This window comes from Rhineura floridana, chromosome 9 (assembly GCF_030035675.1).
Source record: "Rhineura floridana isolate rRhiFlo1 chromosome 9, rRhiFlo1.hap2, whole genome shotgun sequence".
NCBI classification, from domain to species: Eukaryota; Metazoa; Chordata; class Lepidosauria; order Squamata; family Rhineuridae; genus Rhineura; species Rhineura floridana.
The window spans coordinates 24,785,142-24,801,590 of record NC_084488.1 but is presented as its reverse complement, the minus strand read 5'-3'; the positions used below and the strand labels follow the sequence as shown (position 1 = coordinate 24,801,590).

Genomic DNA, 16,449 nt, shown 5'->3' with positions numbered 1-16,449 from the left:
CCTTTGAAACTTTTTCGCAATGTATGGCAACTTTCATCTCTGTTACTGAATGTTCAGGGAGACTGAAATAGTTGCACACTGGTTTCTCAGTGTTACCTTTTTAAAATCTCTGTGTATTCATTTATTTTCATGTTTAGAGATAGTCTGGTCTGTGCAATATAATAGGGCACTGTTGTCATGTGATGGTGTATATCATATTAGACGACACGCAGGTAAATGAGCCCTTGGTGATATTGTTGATGTTCTTAAGTACTGTGACAATGTTGCTGAAGGAGATACGGGGACAGAATTGGCCCTTGCACCAAACCCTGGTGTCGGTTCCTTGGTTTGTGGCTCTGCTGGGTGGTCCATTGTTGCTGGTGAGTAGTTAATTTTGGTTAGAGGCTGCCTGTAAACAAGGACAGGCCTCCTTCCCCCAAGGTCTGTGAGAGGCAAAGATCATATCCCAGTATGGCTGTAGATCATGCATGATGTACCTGAGAGACTGTTAGCATATTTGGTCTGGAGCAAATTTGGTTATACTTAAACCTTGCCTCTCTAGACAATGCATTGGTGGCATGTTGGGGTATCAGAGAAAACATGCAGTGGGCAGTTGTCTTATGATACAAAGTGATGTTTTTATGTCCACCTTTTGTAAAGCAATTAAAATCATTGTGCCTTGCACCTACACAGTTGTAATTCAGCTACACAGTTAAGTCAGTTTCTTCTCAGCTGGACTATATGGTACAGCTGTTTTAAAGATAAAATCTTGATAATTTGCTCATATGATAATTATATAATCTTGTTTCCAATGGAAGTGCAAATAATTTCATAAGGAATAATTATTGCATCATCCTTATAGATCTGAGATTGGGAACTTGTGACCTGCCAGATGTTGCTGGACTATACTTCCATCATCCCTGACCATTGGCCATGCTGACTGGGGCTGATGGGAACTGCAAGTCCAGCAGCATCTGGAGAGCCACAGATCTCCATATCTGTGGTAGATGGACCTGAGATATGCAAGAATCTAGCATCTGAGTTATGAGTGTCAGGAGTTGCCTTCTTCACATTGTCTTTATTTTCTCAAAAGAAATAAAGCCCAGATTGCTTTGTTTTATCTTGAGCTACTATTTGCAAGTGTTTAAGAATAAAAAATAAAAAATAGGACTGCAGTCCTGGACTGACTTCAGTTTAACTAGCTTGTGTTAAGATTTGCATCCATGACATAAATATATTTTGGCACACTTTGTTTTGCAAGGTATTACAAATATAAGTAGTGATAAAAAGTACAGTTTAATGTGTAATTATCTGTTTTTAAAAGTATGACAAATGTCATTTGCATTTTCTTAACCACAACATACTGTTTTGAATTTAAGTTAGATGTTTTGTCTTACGAAAAATTTCTCATTTCCTTTTTTCCTATGTATATTTAGATGCAAAATGCAGCAGAGGGTGTTAATGCTTTAGTATTTTATGGCAGTTATTCTTGGTGGATATCAGTGATGTTCTATATTTGTGATTTTCAAAGAGGTTTCTTAAGATCAGTAATGGCAGACAAGTTGCCAAAAGACAGTTTGCCCTCTACTTCCACTCTCCCCCGGTAATGTAAACATTTCAGGGAAGTGTTGGGTGTATTCTAGAGCACATTCTCAATTCATATGGGGTAAGAGTGAGGTCCAAATGGTGCCTTCCGAAACCTGGTGCTGTCCAGATGTGTTTGAATTACAACTCTGGTCATGCATGACCATTGGCCATGCTGGCTGTGACTGATGGGAGTTTGAGTCCAACAACGTTTGAAGGACACAAGGCTGGGGAAAATTGGCCTAGGGCCTGACTGATACGACTGTGGTCCATAGAACATGCCCCAGAATCCTCTGCAATGTCCAGGATTTTGTTGTAGTCAGAGACAAAACTAGTCCATGTGAAAAGTGTTTCCTGAAGACAGAAAGTATGAAAACCACTTTTGTGTATTTTTGCATCATTCAGAACATCCCTGAACATATTAGCCTCCTTCGTGTGTAGAAAGTCAGTGGTGAGATCAGTGGTGGTGTGGCCCTCACAGACCCTTTCTGTGCATGATGCTCCTTCATGTGATTCATCTTCGATGGGTGTTATTGAGTTAAAAGCGGTAAAGTAATAGTAAGCTTGAGAGGAAGGTGTGTGTGTTAGATTTAGGCTGGAATCCTATACACACTTACTTGAGAATTAAATCCCATTGAACTCGATGAGACTGACTTCTGAGTAGACATGCATAGGATTGCATTGCTAGTCATTTTTAAGAGTATTAAAATATTTTGACATGTAAGTCAGATCAAACATTAGACTATGACCACATTCACACCACTATTATTCCACTTTAAATAGTCATGGCTTCCCAAAGAATTCTGGGAAAGTTTGTGAAGGGTGCTGAGTTGTTAGGAGACCCATTTTCCCCTCAGAGAGACACATTTTTCCGAGTGGTTTAACAGTCAGTCCCTCTTCCCAGAGAACTCTGGCAATAATAGTGAAATAAATGTATGGTGTGAATGTGGCCTATATAAAACACAGATTAAAAAAATAAAGTTGAAGTTCTTGGAATTCAGAAAACTTCCTTGCTCATCTTAATAAATGGTTTAATTCCCTGGGGTAAACAAGTGTCATGTTGTTCATGTATCTAGACTACAATAAATAACCAGCACCCATCAAATCTGCATTTTTTGGTGGCACTAGTGTAATATCATTGCAATAGTGGCAGAACATTGTGTTTTGGTACATTGCGTTGCTGAGATGTCTCATCCTAAGAAGTTCCATTATAAACTTACAAGGTTTTAGAACTGGGCAGTAATTCTGCACATTGCAGTCTACCAGTGAAAATGATTGTATCTCTACATTGAAAAATGATTTTAAGTTATAATCTTTCCTAAAGATTTGGTGGAATGTAGTATTAATTGCTACAAAACAACATTGTCATCTCTTCCTCTGGGCACAGTCCAGATGCACTGTCTGCAACGTGGGCAGCCTCTTGAAAATGTAACTGTGTGTGTGTGAGAGTGTGTGTGTGTGTGTGTGTGTGTGTGTGTGTGAGAGAGAGAGAGAGAGAGAGAGAGAGAGAGAGAGAGAGAGAGAGAGAGAGAGAGAGAAAGCGAGTTCAGCAATTGCAGCTGCACTCTGTTTTTCTGGTGCCTTAGGCTGCAATCCAGTAGACACTTACCTAGAAGTAAGTCCCATTGAACCCAATGGAGCTTACTTCTGAGTAGACATGCATTGGATTGCAGCCTTAGACAAGCTTTCAGGCTTCCAGGGGATTTTTTTGGTAGGTCAGGGAAAGATATGATTCAGCCCTGTCTATATGCAAAAGTTCTGAATAACATAAGGAGTTGAGACATGTGGCCATCCACTTAAAATCTGATGTACAGATGATGCTCTGAAGCAAGCTTTTCTATTTTAAAAAAATATTACACTAGGGGCTCTGCCCTGCTCGCTTCACTCACCAACCCCACCTATTGTCACCAACCCCCCTTCCCCCATGGTTCACTGTAGCTCTCCCCAGTTCCTTTCAGGTGTTGCCAGAGCACCCCCACCTTGCCCCAAGGGTCTCTAGAACTTCACTCCCCCTTCTCCTCCCCCCACCCCAGGGGTTGCCAGAACTCTCCTCCCCTGGCCAGCCTTCCACCCACCTGGTGAGGCCACTGCTCTGGGCCTGCCACTGCCTTGGGCTGGCTGCTGCTCCAGCCCTCGCTATTTGTCCTTGCCTGCCTCACCTATGTCATGTTACCCGTGAACACTTACAAACATATAATATAGGTAGATTTATAACTGACAGTCAGTGTGGTGTAGTGGTTAAGGTGTTGGACTACGACCTGGGAGACCAGGGTTCGAATCCCCACATAGCCATGAAGCTCACTGGGTGACCTTGGGCCAGTCACTGCTTCCCAGCCTCATGAAAACCCTATTCATAGGGTCGCCATAAGTCAGAATCGACTTGAAGGCAGTACATTTTCATTTAGATTTATAGCTACCTAGACATCCAAAAGTAGGGTTTGCTGGAAGCAAGGCTGATCCTACCATTAGGCAGAATGAGGTGGCTGCCTCAGGCAACTGATTTTGGGTGTATTGAAAGGGCATTGCATTATAATTTTATTGCCATGAAAGGGGAGAGGCACTTGCAGGATTTTCTGCCTCATTGTATCAAATTAACTTGCCCACCCTTGGGTACTGTGTACACTGAATTGGGGAGGAGGGGGATGGGAGTTCTTTGTTGCTTTGCCTTGGGCATCAAAATGTCTTGTGCTGGGCCTGGAGAAGCCATGTTTATGGGTGGTTGTACTGGACTGTAAATCAAATATGTCTCTCTGTTCTACTGAATGTTGGACGTCTTGTATCCATCTAAAAGTTTGGGTCTCACTTGGTTCCTCCTGTGTTACATCACAGGGCAAGGGTGGAGGATTTTTTCCAGCTGGCTGGCTGGATCCTTACTACTTTCAGTCCCAGTGGGCTATTTTGAGAGATTCACCAGCTCCGGATTAGGGTCTCATAATAATTGTTACAGTACTTCCCCAAGACACAGAAGGATGCAACTTGCATGCATAGTCGATACAAGCCCATAGCCAGGAAGCTCTCAGAACATTGATGGGTTGGATCCAGACTAGTTTGGTTGCACCAAGTCACAAATAATTTGTCCCATTGATTTCAGTGGGACCTTAGTTCAGCTGATTTAATCTGGATCCAATCTCTCATGTTTACCTCTTGCCTGTAAAATGTGAGACAGGAAGATGGGCTGTTAGCCTGTAGGAGTTCCAGACCTGCCTCTGAAAGGTAGGAAGGCTAACTTGGTAGTAGTAGTTAGGAACGTAGTCTGAAAATGGCAGAAAGGTATGGCTTTTCTCACTGCATACACAATTTTCACATTGGGAAGGCACATTGGGAACAATGACAGGAACCTGTTTATGATTCCACAGTACAAGCTGTACTGGTGGTTGGTGCATAGGGTATCAGGCTTGTCTTGGTTATTGTCTATTTGCCTGTGAGACTTCTTTGGTTTGCTGGTTATCAGGTGGAAGCTTTAGATCTCTGCATGCCTAAGCAGCCACTCATGATGAGCAAATTCCTGACAGTGTGCATAAGGCCATCAACCCACCCAACAGGTTTTTGTGATCTGGCCCATAAGAATGACATGAACTTCACTTTGTGAATAAGTATTTGCTTATAAAAGATTTTTTTTTAAATCCTATATCCTAACAATTGCTAGATTAGTATTTTTAGTCTATTTATCTCTTATTAAAGAAAACAGATTTAGGGTTGTATCAACACTAACTGTGCATGAGTAGAACAGACTTCTCCTTGCACAATAGAACTTTACCTTCTTCTCTTCCCTGTCTACTCAAAACCTGCTCCCAAAGATTGGGTGGCCTCCGTAGCAGATTTTGGAGGTGTGTAGTGGACAGCAGGTTGGAGGGAGAAGACAGGGAAGTCCTGTTGCATGAGTTGAAGTCTATTTTATGTATTAATACTTGCAGTGGCAGCTGGTGGCTTCATCTCAGTGGGGCAGGGGAATATGCTTCATCACCTTGGATAGCACTTTGAAAGTTCAGACTAAAACCTAGAGCGAATTTCACTGCCCTACTGACATGGAGCCACCAGCCACCACTGAATCCTTGTACTAATTATGTTTTACTGTTTTTAACTACTTTTACTGTATATTACCTAGATTCTAGGCGATAGCATATGACAACTAAAAAAACCTAATAAGTAAGTGAACAAGAGATTTAGAGTGCAGTAGTGAATAAGCAATCTAAATTAATTGAATTGCATCCATTGCTAATATTAGCATGTATCACAAAATAACTTTAGAAATGAAATGTGTATTTTTTTAAAAAACACCCTTTGAAACGGATGTTTTAAAACACACTTTTGACATTTTGTAAATCTGTATTATTATTAATGTAGAAATTACTGCAGGTCAGAAGTTGCATACATGATCCTCCTTTTGAATACAAGGAATAACAACTCAGCATGTTGGCAGATTTGTCATAAGCCTTGTGCCTCTAAATCTAAAATAATAGAATTTGGTGGTGGTGGCTGGAATTGAATATTACTGTGCTTTGATCACGAGTGACAGCCATTGTGGCGTAGTGGTTAGCATGTTGGACTGTGACCTGGGAAACCAGGGTTTGAATCCCCACACAGCCATGAAGCTCACTGGGTGACCTTGGGCCAGTGCCTCAGAGGAAGGCAATTGTAAACCACATCTGAATACCTCTTACCATGGAAACCCAATTCATAGGGTCGCCATGAGTCAGAATTGACTTGAAGGCAGTTCATTTCATTTTTTTTTTCAAAATGCAAAGTGCCACATTGCTTTGTATTCCCATCCCCCCTCCACAGTTTTGAACTTGCTCTTGTTCCTTTATAGTGTTATGCTAGCCAAACAGATGTAACTGGCAGGTAAGTTCCAGTAAAGGGTTAGAGTTTCATTACTTACCAGAAACCAATGAATACAGGAACTGTACCCATTAAGAGGGTACAACCAGAAAGCAGTGTTCTTGTCCTTTAATAGTTTTTCTGAGGGATGTGAAAGTCATATAATTCACTTGTGCTTTTTTGCAACACATGGTGCACTGCATCACCTCCCCTGGTTGCCCCATTATATGGATAATATTTGGCATCATGGTGCTTCCAGATGAACTCCCACAAAAAACCTACAGAATGCAAAAACACCCTGTGTCCTCTGTGTGAGTACTTGTCACTAAGAAATTATATCGTAAAAAATGCATCAAATTTTATTTACATAAACTTGCCAGTAGATAAACTGGATTGTATCTGTATCCACAAAATTAAGTGCATGACAGAATTGATAGGCCTTATGCCAGGGCACATTTTTATTATGTCTAAAAATTGTACCATTTCTGACTTCAGGACTGAATGTTCCCCTGTTTTAGTGGATATTTGCATTTCAACAGCTAGATATTAGAGAGAAGACTAGTCTAGAACCCTTCTGCTGACATCTACTTTTCTAAATCCAGGGAGTTTGTTAAATAGAGAACCTTTCAACCATGTGACATACACCCTGCCTGATGTGGTACAGACCAGGATCATTGTTATCATGTGATCTTCTGGATCAGATTTAAGAAGCCGTACCATGGATAGAAAATATGATGAAAATAGGAGCAGGCTTAGTTGTCAGTGGCTCACTCCTACTGAGTTGAATTGAACACATGTAAATGCACTCTACCAGCCTTGTATGCTAGGTTTCTCCCCACCCCTTGTTTGACAGTCTCTGCTATGAAACAAAGGTTTATCAAGCCATTGGTAGGCTACCATATGTGGCTGTGGGCTGCATTCTAATTAGTGGGTTACATAGTGTGTGCCTATGCCAGAATAATGATTCATTTAGTCCAGTACTGCAAATCCGCAGTTGCAATGGATCCTGGACCCATCTTTGTAGGGTATTACATAGGAATGGGGAAACTGTGAGCCTTCAGATGTTGTTAGACTTGACTATCATTAGTTGGAGCAAGCATGGACAATAGTCAGAAATGTTGGAAGTTGTAATCCAGCAATAGCTGGAAGGCCACAGGTTCTCCACCACTGGTCTAAGGCATTCTTCCCAGCTTTGGCCGCAGATCCTTAATGGGAAATGTTTCAAACATATATGCAAAGTGTATGCATTGATTTGGACAATGGTGGCATATAAGTATTAAATAAAGAAGGTGCAAAATATACGTTTCTTTGAAAAACTGAATTAAAAACATTGTAAAATCACTCACTCCCCCCCCTTGAGTATTTATATACTGACCTTTTGATATGTTTATTGGTGATTGTAAATCTCTTCATTGTAAACTTCCTCGCTGCTTTGGCATGAAAAAGGAGTACAGAAGTGGATAATATTTTTGTCTGCCCACATTCATTAGCTGAATGCTTAGGGAGAAGATCTGTTGAATTTCACTGGAGTGTAGAAGAAACCGAATTTAATGTTGGTTCTCTCTCTCTCTCTCTCTCTCTCTCTCTCTCTCTCTCTCTCTCTCTCTCTCTCTCTCTCTCTCTCATAGTAGTCTGGCTGAAGTACATTTAACATAGTGTTTTATTATCATTGACATGTCTATTGAAATATAATTAATTAATTAATAATATTCAGCAAGCATATTCATAAACATGTGTTTACTGACTAATTAATTAATAAATGTTGAAATATAACATTAGAACTTATAATTGTTACATTTCAAATGTTATATCAGGGCTATATGAAGGGGTAGTGGTTGGATAGGGAAGGGTTAATTGACAGATAGGAACATAGAAAGCTGCCTTGTACTGCAGGGGACCACATTCCCTGCTGGCCACATGCCAATGGTGGGTGTTGCCAGAGGCAAAAGTGAGCAGAGCAACAAATGTAAAATTTACCTTTGTACAGTAGTTTAGTTCAGTGTTCCCAACATTTATGAGTATGGGGACCCCCTTTATAAGCTCAAAAAAAATTGTGACACCCCCCCATGCTAATTGTAATTTTAGCCTCTGTTAATTGAAAATATGGTGTGTGGCAAAATCATATCTCCAAATATTTCTTTCCATAAAAAGCTCCCTGCAGATGGGGAGGTGTTGCCTTCTTTTCTTAATGCAAAGGTTCATCAAATTGGTATCCCCCCCCAGTCTGAAGATGTAGAGTCCTGACTCCCAACACAAGTGGGTTACAGTGTTGGGCTAAGTTCCAGGTTCAAATCCCCACCCAGCCATGAAGCCCACTGGGTGACCTTGGGCCAGGCACAGTCTCTCATCCTGACCTATCTCACAGGGTTGGTGTAAAGATAAAATGGAAAGGGGGAGAACCATGTGCACCACCTTGAGCAACTTGGAGGAAAGGTGAGATATAAATGCAATAATAATTAAATAAATAAATACTTTTCAGCTGCAGTACTCGTTCTGAGTAAGGGTATCAGCAGCAGCGGCAGTGCGAGGAGACGGCAGTCTTGATAGTAAGACTGGTAGCTTCACCCTCAGCCTCCTTTGTCGCCTGCCACATATTTTATAGGCAGATGCCTGCCCTCGGTGTGCCTGAAAGATGCTCTGGCGCTTCAGCAAAAGGCCTCCCCTCTCATTTGGAGCAAGGGAGAGGTGTCATCTGCAGCGGCAGTGGGGAGCAGACAGTGTCAAGGGAGTGAAGACTTCTTTAAAAAAAAAAATCATTTATTTACTGTCCGCGGCCCCCTCCGGATTACTTCACGCCCTCCAGGTTGGGAACCACTAGTTAGACAAAAATGTTTGAAGCAGAAGCAGTGAGGGGTGTTTCCTGGGGAGAGTTCTGAGGGCTAGCTAGAGAGTATTTGGTCCCTGGGCCTGAGGTTTCCCACTCCTGTTATACTGAACCAGACCATTGGCCCATCTAGCTTAGTACAGTCTACACTGACTAGCAGCGGTTCTCCTGGATTTCAGACAGGGGTCTCTCCAAGCCGTAGCTGGAGATGCTGGGGATTCAGCCTGGGATCTTCTGCATGTAAAGCGGATGCTCTCCCACTGAACTCCAGCCCTTCCTCTGGCTGGGTGGGGAAGGGCTAAATGCCTACTCTTGCTCACTGATTTTCTCTTGCAACTGAACCTCTTTGCATTATGGGGAACCCTGTTTTCCTTGGATTGTATAGTTCTGCCCTCTGCCTATTATTTGTCCTGCTTTACTGCAACAGTGTCCCATGTGAATTAGAGAAGACAAAATCTAAATTTGCAGTTGGGGTGGTGTTGGTTGTGGAAGAAAAATAGACTTTTTGTATTGATTCTAAGGAAACAAAAAGCTGCGGAACTAACCCCTTGTTATTTTTTTCTCTTTGAGTCTGGCAATAAAGCAATTATATTTGCAAAAGACAGGGGCCCAGTCCAGGGGCTAAAATTAGTAGAGATTAAGTGCTCTGGAATTTAAGTTAATCATGATTTGTTTTGTTGGTTTCAGTGGGACAGATTGACAGACTTTATCTGGATTGGAGCCACAAAGTTGGTGGGACTCGCATGACAAAAGAAGGGTGAAATGAGATAAGAAACTTCAGACGAAGCATATTTCCTTGCAAGTAAACTGCATTGGAATCAATTAGACTCACTTCAGAGTAAAGCTAGGTGCAACTAAGCCTTGTTGGTTCAATGGAACTTAAGTTAGTTGCAATGAAGTTCCATTCTATTGGTTTAAGTATTACTCAGCTGTTACTAACTTCTGCTGGATTTGTGCCCCATCTCTGAGAATATGGCTACTCCTCTATGGACATATGTCTAGACCGGAGTGGGAAACCTCCAGCCCATGGGCCTAATTAGGCCCACTAGGCCTCTGAGATTGGCGTGCCAAGCCATTTTGGGCAAACCATATCTGCTTTTCCTTCACCTGCTGTCATATGTGACATCATATTAGGTCAGATATGGGAAACATCAAACCATGACCTGAAATGTCAAGCCATGGTTGAAATTAAGAAGAATTGGGAGTGTTTTGAAGATGGCATCTTCCAAAAGAAAAAGGTGGCAAATTCAAAATGCACTGACTTTTTGATGCACTTGGAATATGCTCCCCATTTTTCCTTTGGGTTGCTGGCTTGAATACAAGCTGGCGACAAAAAAAATCTTATTTTGCCAGGCACAGCTTGCTCCATGCCCACAAAGAAAAAATGATCCTTTGCATCACCAGCCTGAAGTCAAGGCTAGACTTTAAACTGACCAAAAATGGATAACACTTTGTTGTTCTTTTTTAAAAAATGTGACTAACACACCAACCTTTGTATTTTCTAGGCATTTATTATCAAGGAATTTTTTTTTCATCTGAATAACCATGGCAGAAGGTGGATTTGATCCCTGGGAGTGTATCTGCTCACATGAACATGCCATGAGGAGGCTGATCAATCTGGTGAGGATAATGTGGGAGACATTTCCCTTTATGCTTCTTTTGTTCAAATAGGATTTCAGTAAATGTACAGTCACTGCTTAATAACCTTCTTACCTCCAAGTGCTTATCTATGCAGTCTTGCAAAGTGCACGTTAGTCACACTTTTCCCGTTGGACAGTCCCTCCACAAGTCCTTTGTGGTGCTATATCTGTTATTCACAGGACAGATAGGTAGATATGCTGTTAAGAGTTGGGGATGCCTTCCTGCTGAGTATTGCCAATTTCACTTGTGCTGTTGAAAGTGAGAGTGTGTTCTTGAGAGTGAGTGGCACTCTCTCATTGTTACATTTAGAGGAAATGTACATTCTGGCACAGATGAGGAGGAGTGCACAATCTTTCAAAACTAGTAAGAAAAAATCCATGAAAATGAAAGGGACAGGAAGAAAGCAGATTTGCTGGAGTTTTGCTCCTTTGATTTGCTTCTTACTATATAATAAAAATGTAAGCATCATACTGCAGTTAATTTGGATACAGACAGGTGGTTTGGTGAACTACAGCATGACCATAGCCTTCTAAATGCTGCTGGGGTAGGGCCATTGCAAGAGTGAAGGAGGGAGGAGGCAGCAAGCCAGGGAGGAACAGTCATGAGAGACTGGGGCAGCTCTTCAGCAACTGTCCTGCTCTGCTGCACCACTGCTGCCTGTCTCACAAACGCCACTGTTTCAGGCCCAGTGGCAGAAGAGGAGGAGGAGGTAAGCTGCAGGTGACAGTCTGGTTGCTAAGGAATTGCCCCATCCTGTCCTGAGATTTCCCTTGTGACTTGCCTTTGCTGTCTGCCTCTGTCTCCCCCTCCGCTTCCCTCCTCCTAGTAGGAGAAGGTCTGACCCTGCTTAGCACTGGGTTTGCATGCACAAGAGAGATCCCTGCAGGGATCTGTCACACTTGTAAACCCAGCGCTAAGCAGAATTGCCCTTCATTCCCGTGTCAGCTGACTTGAAAGCAGGGCAATCCTGCTTAATGAGGATGCTTGAAGGCGGTCCCTACAGGAATCTTTCTCATGCACCCGAACCTAAGCTGATACTGGGTGGGAGGGCAATCCTGCTTAGCACTGGAGGGCAGAAGGGAGGCTTAATCAGGTCAAAGACCCACACACTAACTCATTAGACTAGGGGTGGGGAAACCTTTTTTGCTCTATCCTGTGGGCCAACTTTGACAGTTCTCCTGTCAGTCATGTGACATCACAATTATGTGATTGACATGTGGGTAGCCCCACCCACCTATCCAAGTTGGCCCACAGGATGGGAGCCAAAAAGTTTCCCGATTTAATAAGTTGGTGGGGGAGGGGGTTGGCAAGGTCAAAGGGGTGAGAGGTTTGGTGGGGGTGGCAAGCTACGCAAGCAGAGGCAGATCCCTTACAAAAGGGCTGTAAAAATATCTCTGTGCTTGAATGGTACAATGTGAGAATATCCAGCTTGTATAGGTAAACAAATTTTGGAAAATATATAATTACTTTTTTGTTTCCATAGGAGATCTGTTGACACAAATAAGACTGAAAAGTACATACAGTTGACCGGATTGTACCTAACTTTAAAAAGCACTTAATTTTTTTCCTGGAGAAGGAAAAAAAAACACTACATTTTGCTGGAACTCGGGGGGGGGGAGGATAATGGGTGCTGGGAAAATGCTGGCTCTGGGTGCATTACAATCACTTCTAAGAAGGTCGGGTCACCAGGCTATTCATCAGAGGCTGCCAAGGCTGTTTTTGAACTGTGAGCAGCTTGTTTCTATCCATCCTGGCTGTTACAAGAACCATGTAACATTTAAGAATTTGGTGCCCAGGTTTGCTTGTATTCCTGTTCCCGACCCATCCCTTTTTCCTTTTGTATCATGTATTTTTAGATTGTAAGACTGAGAGCAAGAACTGTGTTACTTTTATTGGTTTGTAAGTTGCACTGAGAGCTTTTCCAGCTGAAGAGTGGGGTACAAATGTTTTGAAAAATTAAAATAAACGAGCTTGCTGGCGCCCCGGGATCCTACTGCCTTAAGCTCCATAAACCTAATGGAGAAAAATTGCAGAACAATCCACTGTGGGTGGTGGTGTCCTTTTGGCATGACAGCATGAGCAAGTGACAGTTGCAGGAATAGGCAGTGCTAATAGAACAGCGCAGCCCAACCATAGTCATATACCTACCAGAGTGTCCTCCAGGCTCCCTGCTCTCCTCACTGCCTGATTCTGATTGGCCAGCAGAATCGGAAAAGAGGAGATGAGAAAACAGAGGGAACAGTTCGAATTGGATGCTGCCAGCAGAGAGAAATCAGAGACAAATTAGAACTGTTCCCTCTCTTTTCTTTGCTAGTAACATCCACTTGGAACTATAGAACAATTCTGATTGGGCACTACCAGGATAGAGAAGAGAAGGAACACTTCTAATTCCTCCTACTGGGAGGAAGGGCAGGATATAAATCGAATAAACAAACAAATAAATGGACCATACCAGCATAGAAAAGAGAGAGGGAAGAGTTCTAATTGGGCAGCACCAACAGGAGGGCAACATAGAGGAGAGACAGCAGATGAGCTGCTGTGCTTGGGTGGCAAAAAGTAGGTAGGTAATGGGAAGGAGGAGGAAAAATGAAGGCTCAAGGCTAGCATCTGGGAAAGAAGAACCCTGTGGTTCCAAGGAGTAGATTTGTATTATGGGGCTCATATACCTTTTATTAAAGTTTTTGGGCAAGGTATTTAGTCTTTTGGCTTCATCAGTTTGCCTTCTGTGAAATGGATTTTTTTTTTGCAGTACAGTAGTAAATACTGTGATTGTTCACACCCCCACGACAGCCATTTCGTGACTAGCAGAGTACTTCCATGCTTGCCATTTTGTGACAGTGCCTGCACAACACTTTCTCAAAATTCCAAATATGTCCATGAACCCCCTAAACGTTGGGGCCCTAATATATAACTATTAACTTAATTATAGTCTTAATTAACTTAATTAAGATCCAAACCCCATGCTTGTTAGACTGAGGCAAAGCACTGCAGTCTGAGCCGCATATTCAGTTTCTTAATATATACATATATATTAATTCTTCACATTTGGTAAGGCTCAGCAGGAAATGTTATAAGAAGGCACATGTCATGATGGTTGTTTCTAACTTTTATACCCATAATATAGTAGATGTCTTTTCCTGGAAAATAATTGAAATGAAGATGATACTAGGATATTTCCTGAAAGCAATATGTGTTGGCTTTTGAGATATTCCGATGAATATCAGACCTCTTTGCCATTTTCTTCTAGACTTTTTAAGAATGACTAGCAAATGTCACCAAATTCCTGACACTGAAACTTATAAAAATCAAGAAATTTGATGATACAGCAGAGCCCATGTAGTTGATGCAGTAGTTGACCACCAACAATTTGCACTGGATTCTCCAAAGTTAGTTTGCTTTCAGAAATCCAGAAGACTCCCACAAACTTCAGAACCGATCATGTGTCCCATTTGCTAACCAAGCTCCTGTTGTTCTCCTTATTTCAGTTACGACAATCCCAGTCCTACTGCACAGACACGGAATGCCTACAGGAATGTGAGTGAAAGGAAAACATTTATATATGTATATACTTAAATTTTTTGTATTCCACTTTCCATCACAAAGTGACCTATTAGCAGTTTCCATTTATCAACAAAACAATATCCAAATATCATCATAATACAATTTAAGCACCAATAATAAAGCAGCAACAAGCAGTACAGCATACAGAAAGACAGTTGGGCAATTTCGATCTGAAACATGCCCTCCAAAGGCATGAGAAAAGAGTGGCGTCTTCATCAAGTGGCAAAATCTCATTTGAATATGAGAGCCATCTGTGCTTCTCCAGGGAGAAACTGGGGCACCGCTACAGAAAAGGCCTCATTGTGGGTCCCCACACAGCAAGCCACACTCATCAGAAACCTCAAGCTGGATCCCTCTGCTCATCTCAGGACTAGAGTAATTACAGTTAAGAAATGGGCACAAAGCAAAACATGATGGCTGAGGGCTGAATACACATGCTACTGAGTTGCATGTTTCACCTCCAACCTTTTTTTTTTCCTTTTTACAAAGTGCAGCTGTAGATGCTGCATAATAAAGCAGAAGACTTCCACAGAACTGGGAGAGACTTAACTCCTTTCTCTCTGCTGTTTTCTCCCTCTCATTTAAATTAATGCCCCCTATCTGCTTTTTTACTGAAATTTGGGGATGATTTTTTTTTTAAAGGAAATGGAACAACCACTGGAGGAGTAAGGATTAAGAAGCCTCTCCTTCCCGTATCAGTCTTCTGCTTTGTTGCCTCTGTGACTATACTTTGTAAAATAAAAGTTTGGGGGGGGGGTGAAGCAGAAGAACAACACGTGATTCAGAGGTCACATCCACACCATACATTTAAAGCACTCTGATGCCACTTTAACAGTCATGGCTTCCCCCAAAGAATCCTGAGAACTGTAGTTTAAGGGTGCTGGGAATTGTAGCGTATCTTCAGGCTTGGATATAGAACCAGTATCTTAAGAGATTGTGGGGCTATGTGTTTTGATCCAAACTGAGAAATGTCTAGAGAATTCATAAAGAATCATGCCATTGTATGGCTTGCAGCGTTGGTTATTCGAGTGAAAGGAAATGGGAACACTAGAAGTGTTTTTCTTAGCTGGAAGTTGCTGTTCCAGTTTTAGAATGCATAACTATTCCAGTCAGGTATTAGTGTACCTAAGGAACACTAATAAACTTAAGCTCCCATGTTCATGTGTCCTCACTTCAGATTCCACACTACAGTCTATTTTACATCTTTCCCACACTCTTGAAAAAGGGTGTGGCGGTCGACAGTGTTTGGATTTAAACTGAGATTTAAAAAAAGGAGTAAGAATCAGCTGAAAACATCTTTGGAATGTTTACATAAAACCTTTCTAGGCTAGTCAGGGGCTGTGAGTATCCAGACCTGAATCCTGAGCTGGAGAGTGAACTCTGCAGCTCATGGCTGCATGGCCTAAAAACTGGAACCTGAAGTGCAATGTGAAGATTTCACTGCTTTGTGCAGCGAGGAAGGCAGAAAGCTATACAGCAGGCTTAGCCAACCAGAAGCTTCATGCTGCTTGCCAACCAATTGCAAGGGCAGTTAATATACACTTCTTTGCATGAAGAGGGCTTTGAGGCTTGGGGGGGACATATGCAACAGCGAGTGGTTCACAAAGCTAGATTTTGACTTGGTTCCTGAGATTCTCAGTTTAAGCTCCAGAGTCCCTGTCACCAGATGTATCCATCTTGGCCTCCTCCATCCCAGTCTTCTTTTGTCGGACTTCAACTCCCATCATCCCTGGCCATTGGCTGTGCTGACCAGGACTGCTGAAAACTGGAGTCCAACAACCTGTAGAAGGTCACAAGTTCCCCATCCCAGCCTTAACAAGAGCTGGAGAAAGCATAGATCCTGGCACACACAGTAATTAATTTAGAAACATTGTGTCCCACATTTCTGTTCTTATATGAAACACTCAAGGTGGCTTATATATTGAAATGTAAAACAATCAGTCAATGAAGTGTACTAAAACAGTTTAAAAGAAGATAGGGACAGCAGATAAAAACTTACAAAAACTCAGGGAGCACCCCCCAAGAAAATGTGAACTCAAAAG

At 42.0% G+C, this 16,449-nt stretch overlaps 1 protein-coding gene across 4 annotated transcripts in view; it reads left to right on the top strand.

Annotated features, from left to right (window-relative positions):
- SMIM14 (small integral membrane protein 14) overlaps positions 1 to 16,449 on the top strand; it is a 49,045-nt gene that overhangs the window by 18,315 nt on the left and 14,281 nt on the right. For all 4 annotated transcript variants that reach the window (XM_061582931.1, XM_061582929.1, XM_061582930.1 and 1 more), the window contains 2 exons: positions 10,711 to 10,825; positions 14,332 to 14,380. In XM_061582931.1, coding sequence (XP_061438915.1) covers positions 10,751 to 10,825; positions 14,332 to 14,380 — 124 coding nt within the window. In that variant the 5' untranslated portion in view covers positions 10,711 to 10,750. The remainder of the gene's footprint in view (positions 1 to 10,710; positions 10,826 to 14,331; positions 14,381 to 16,449) is intronic.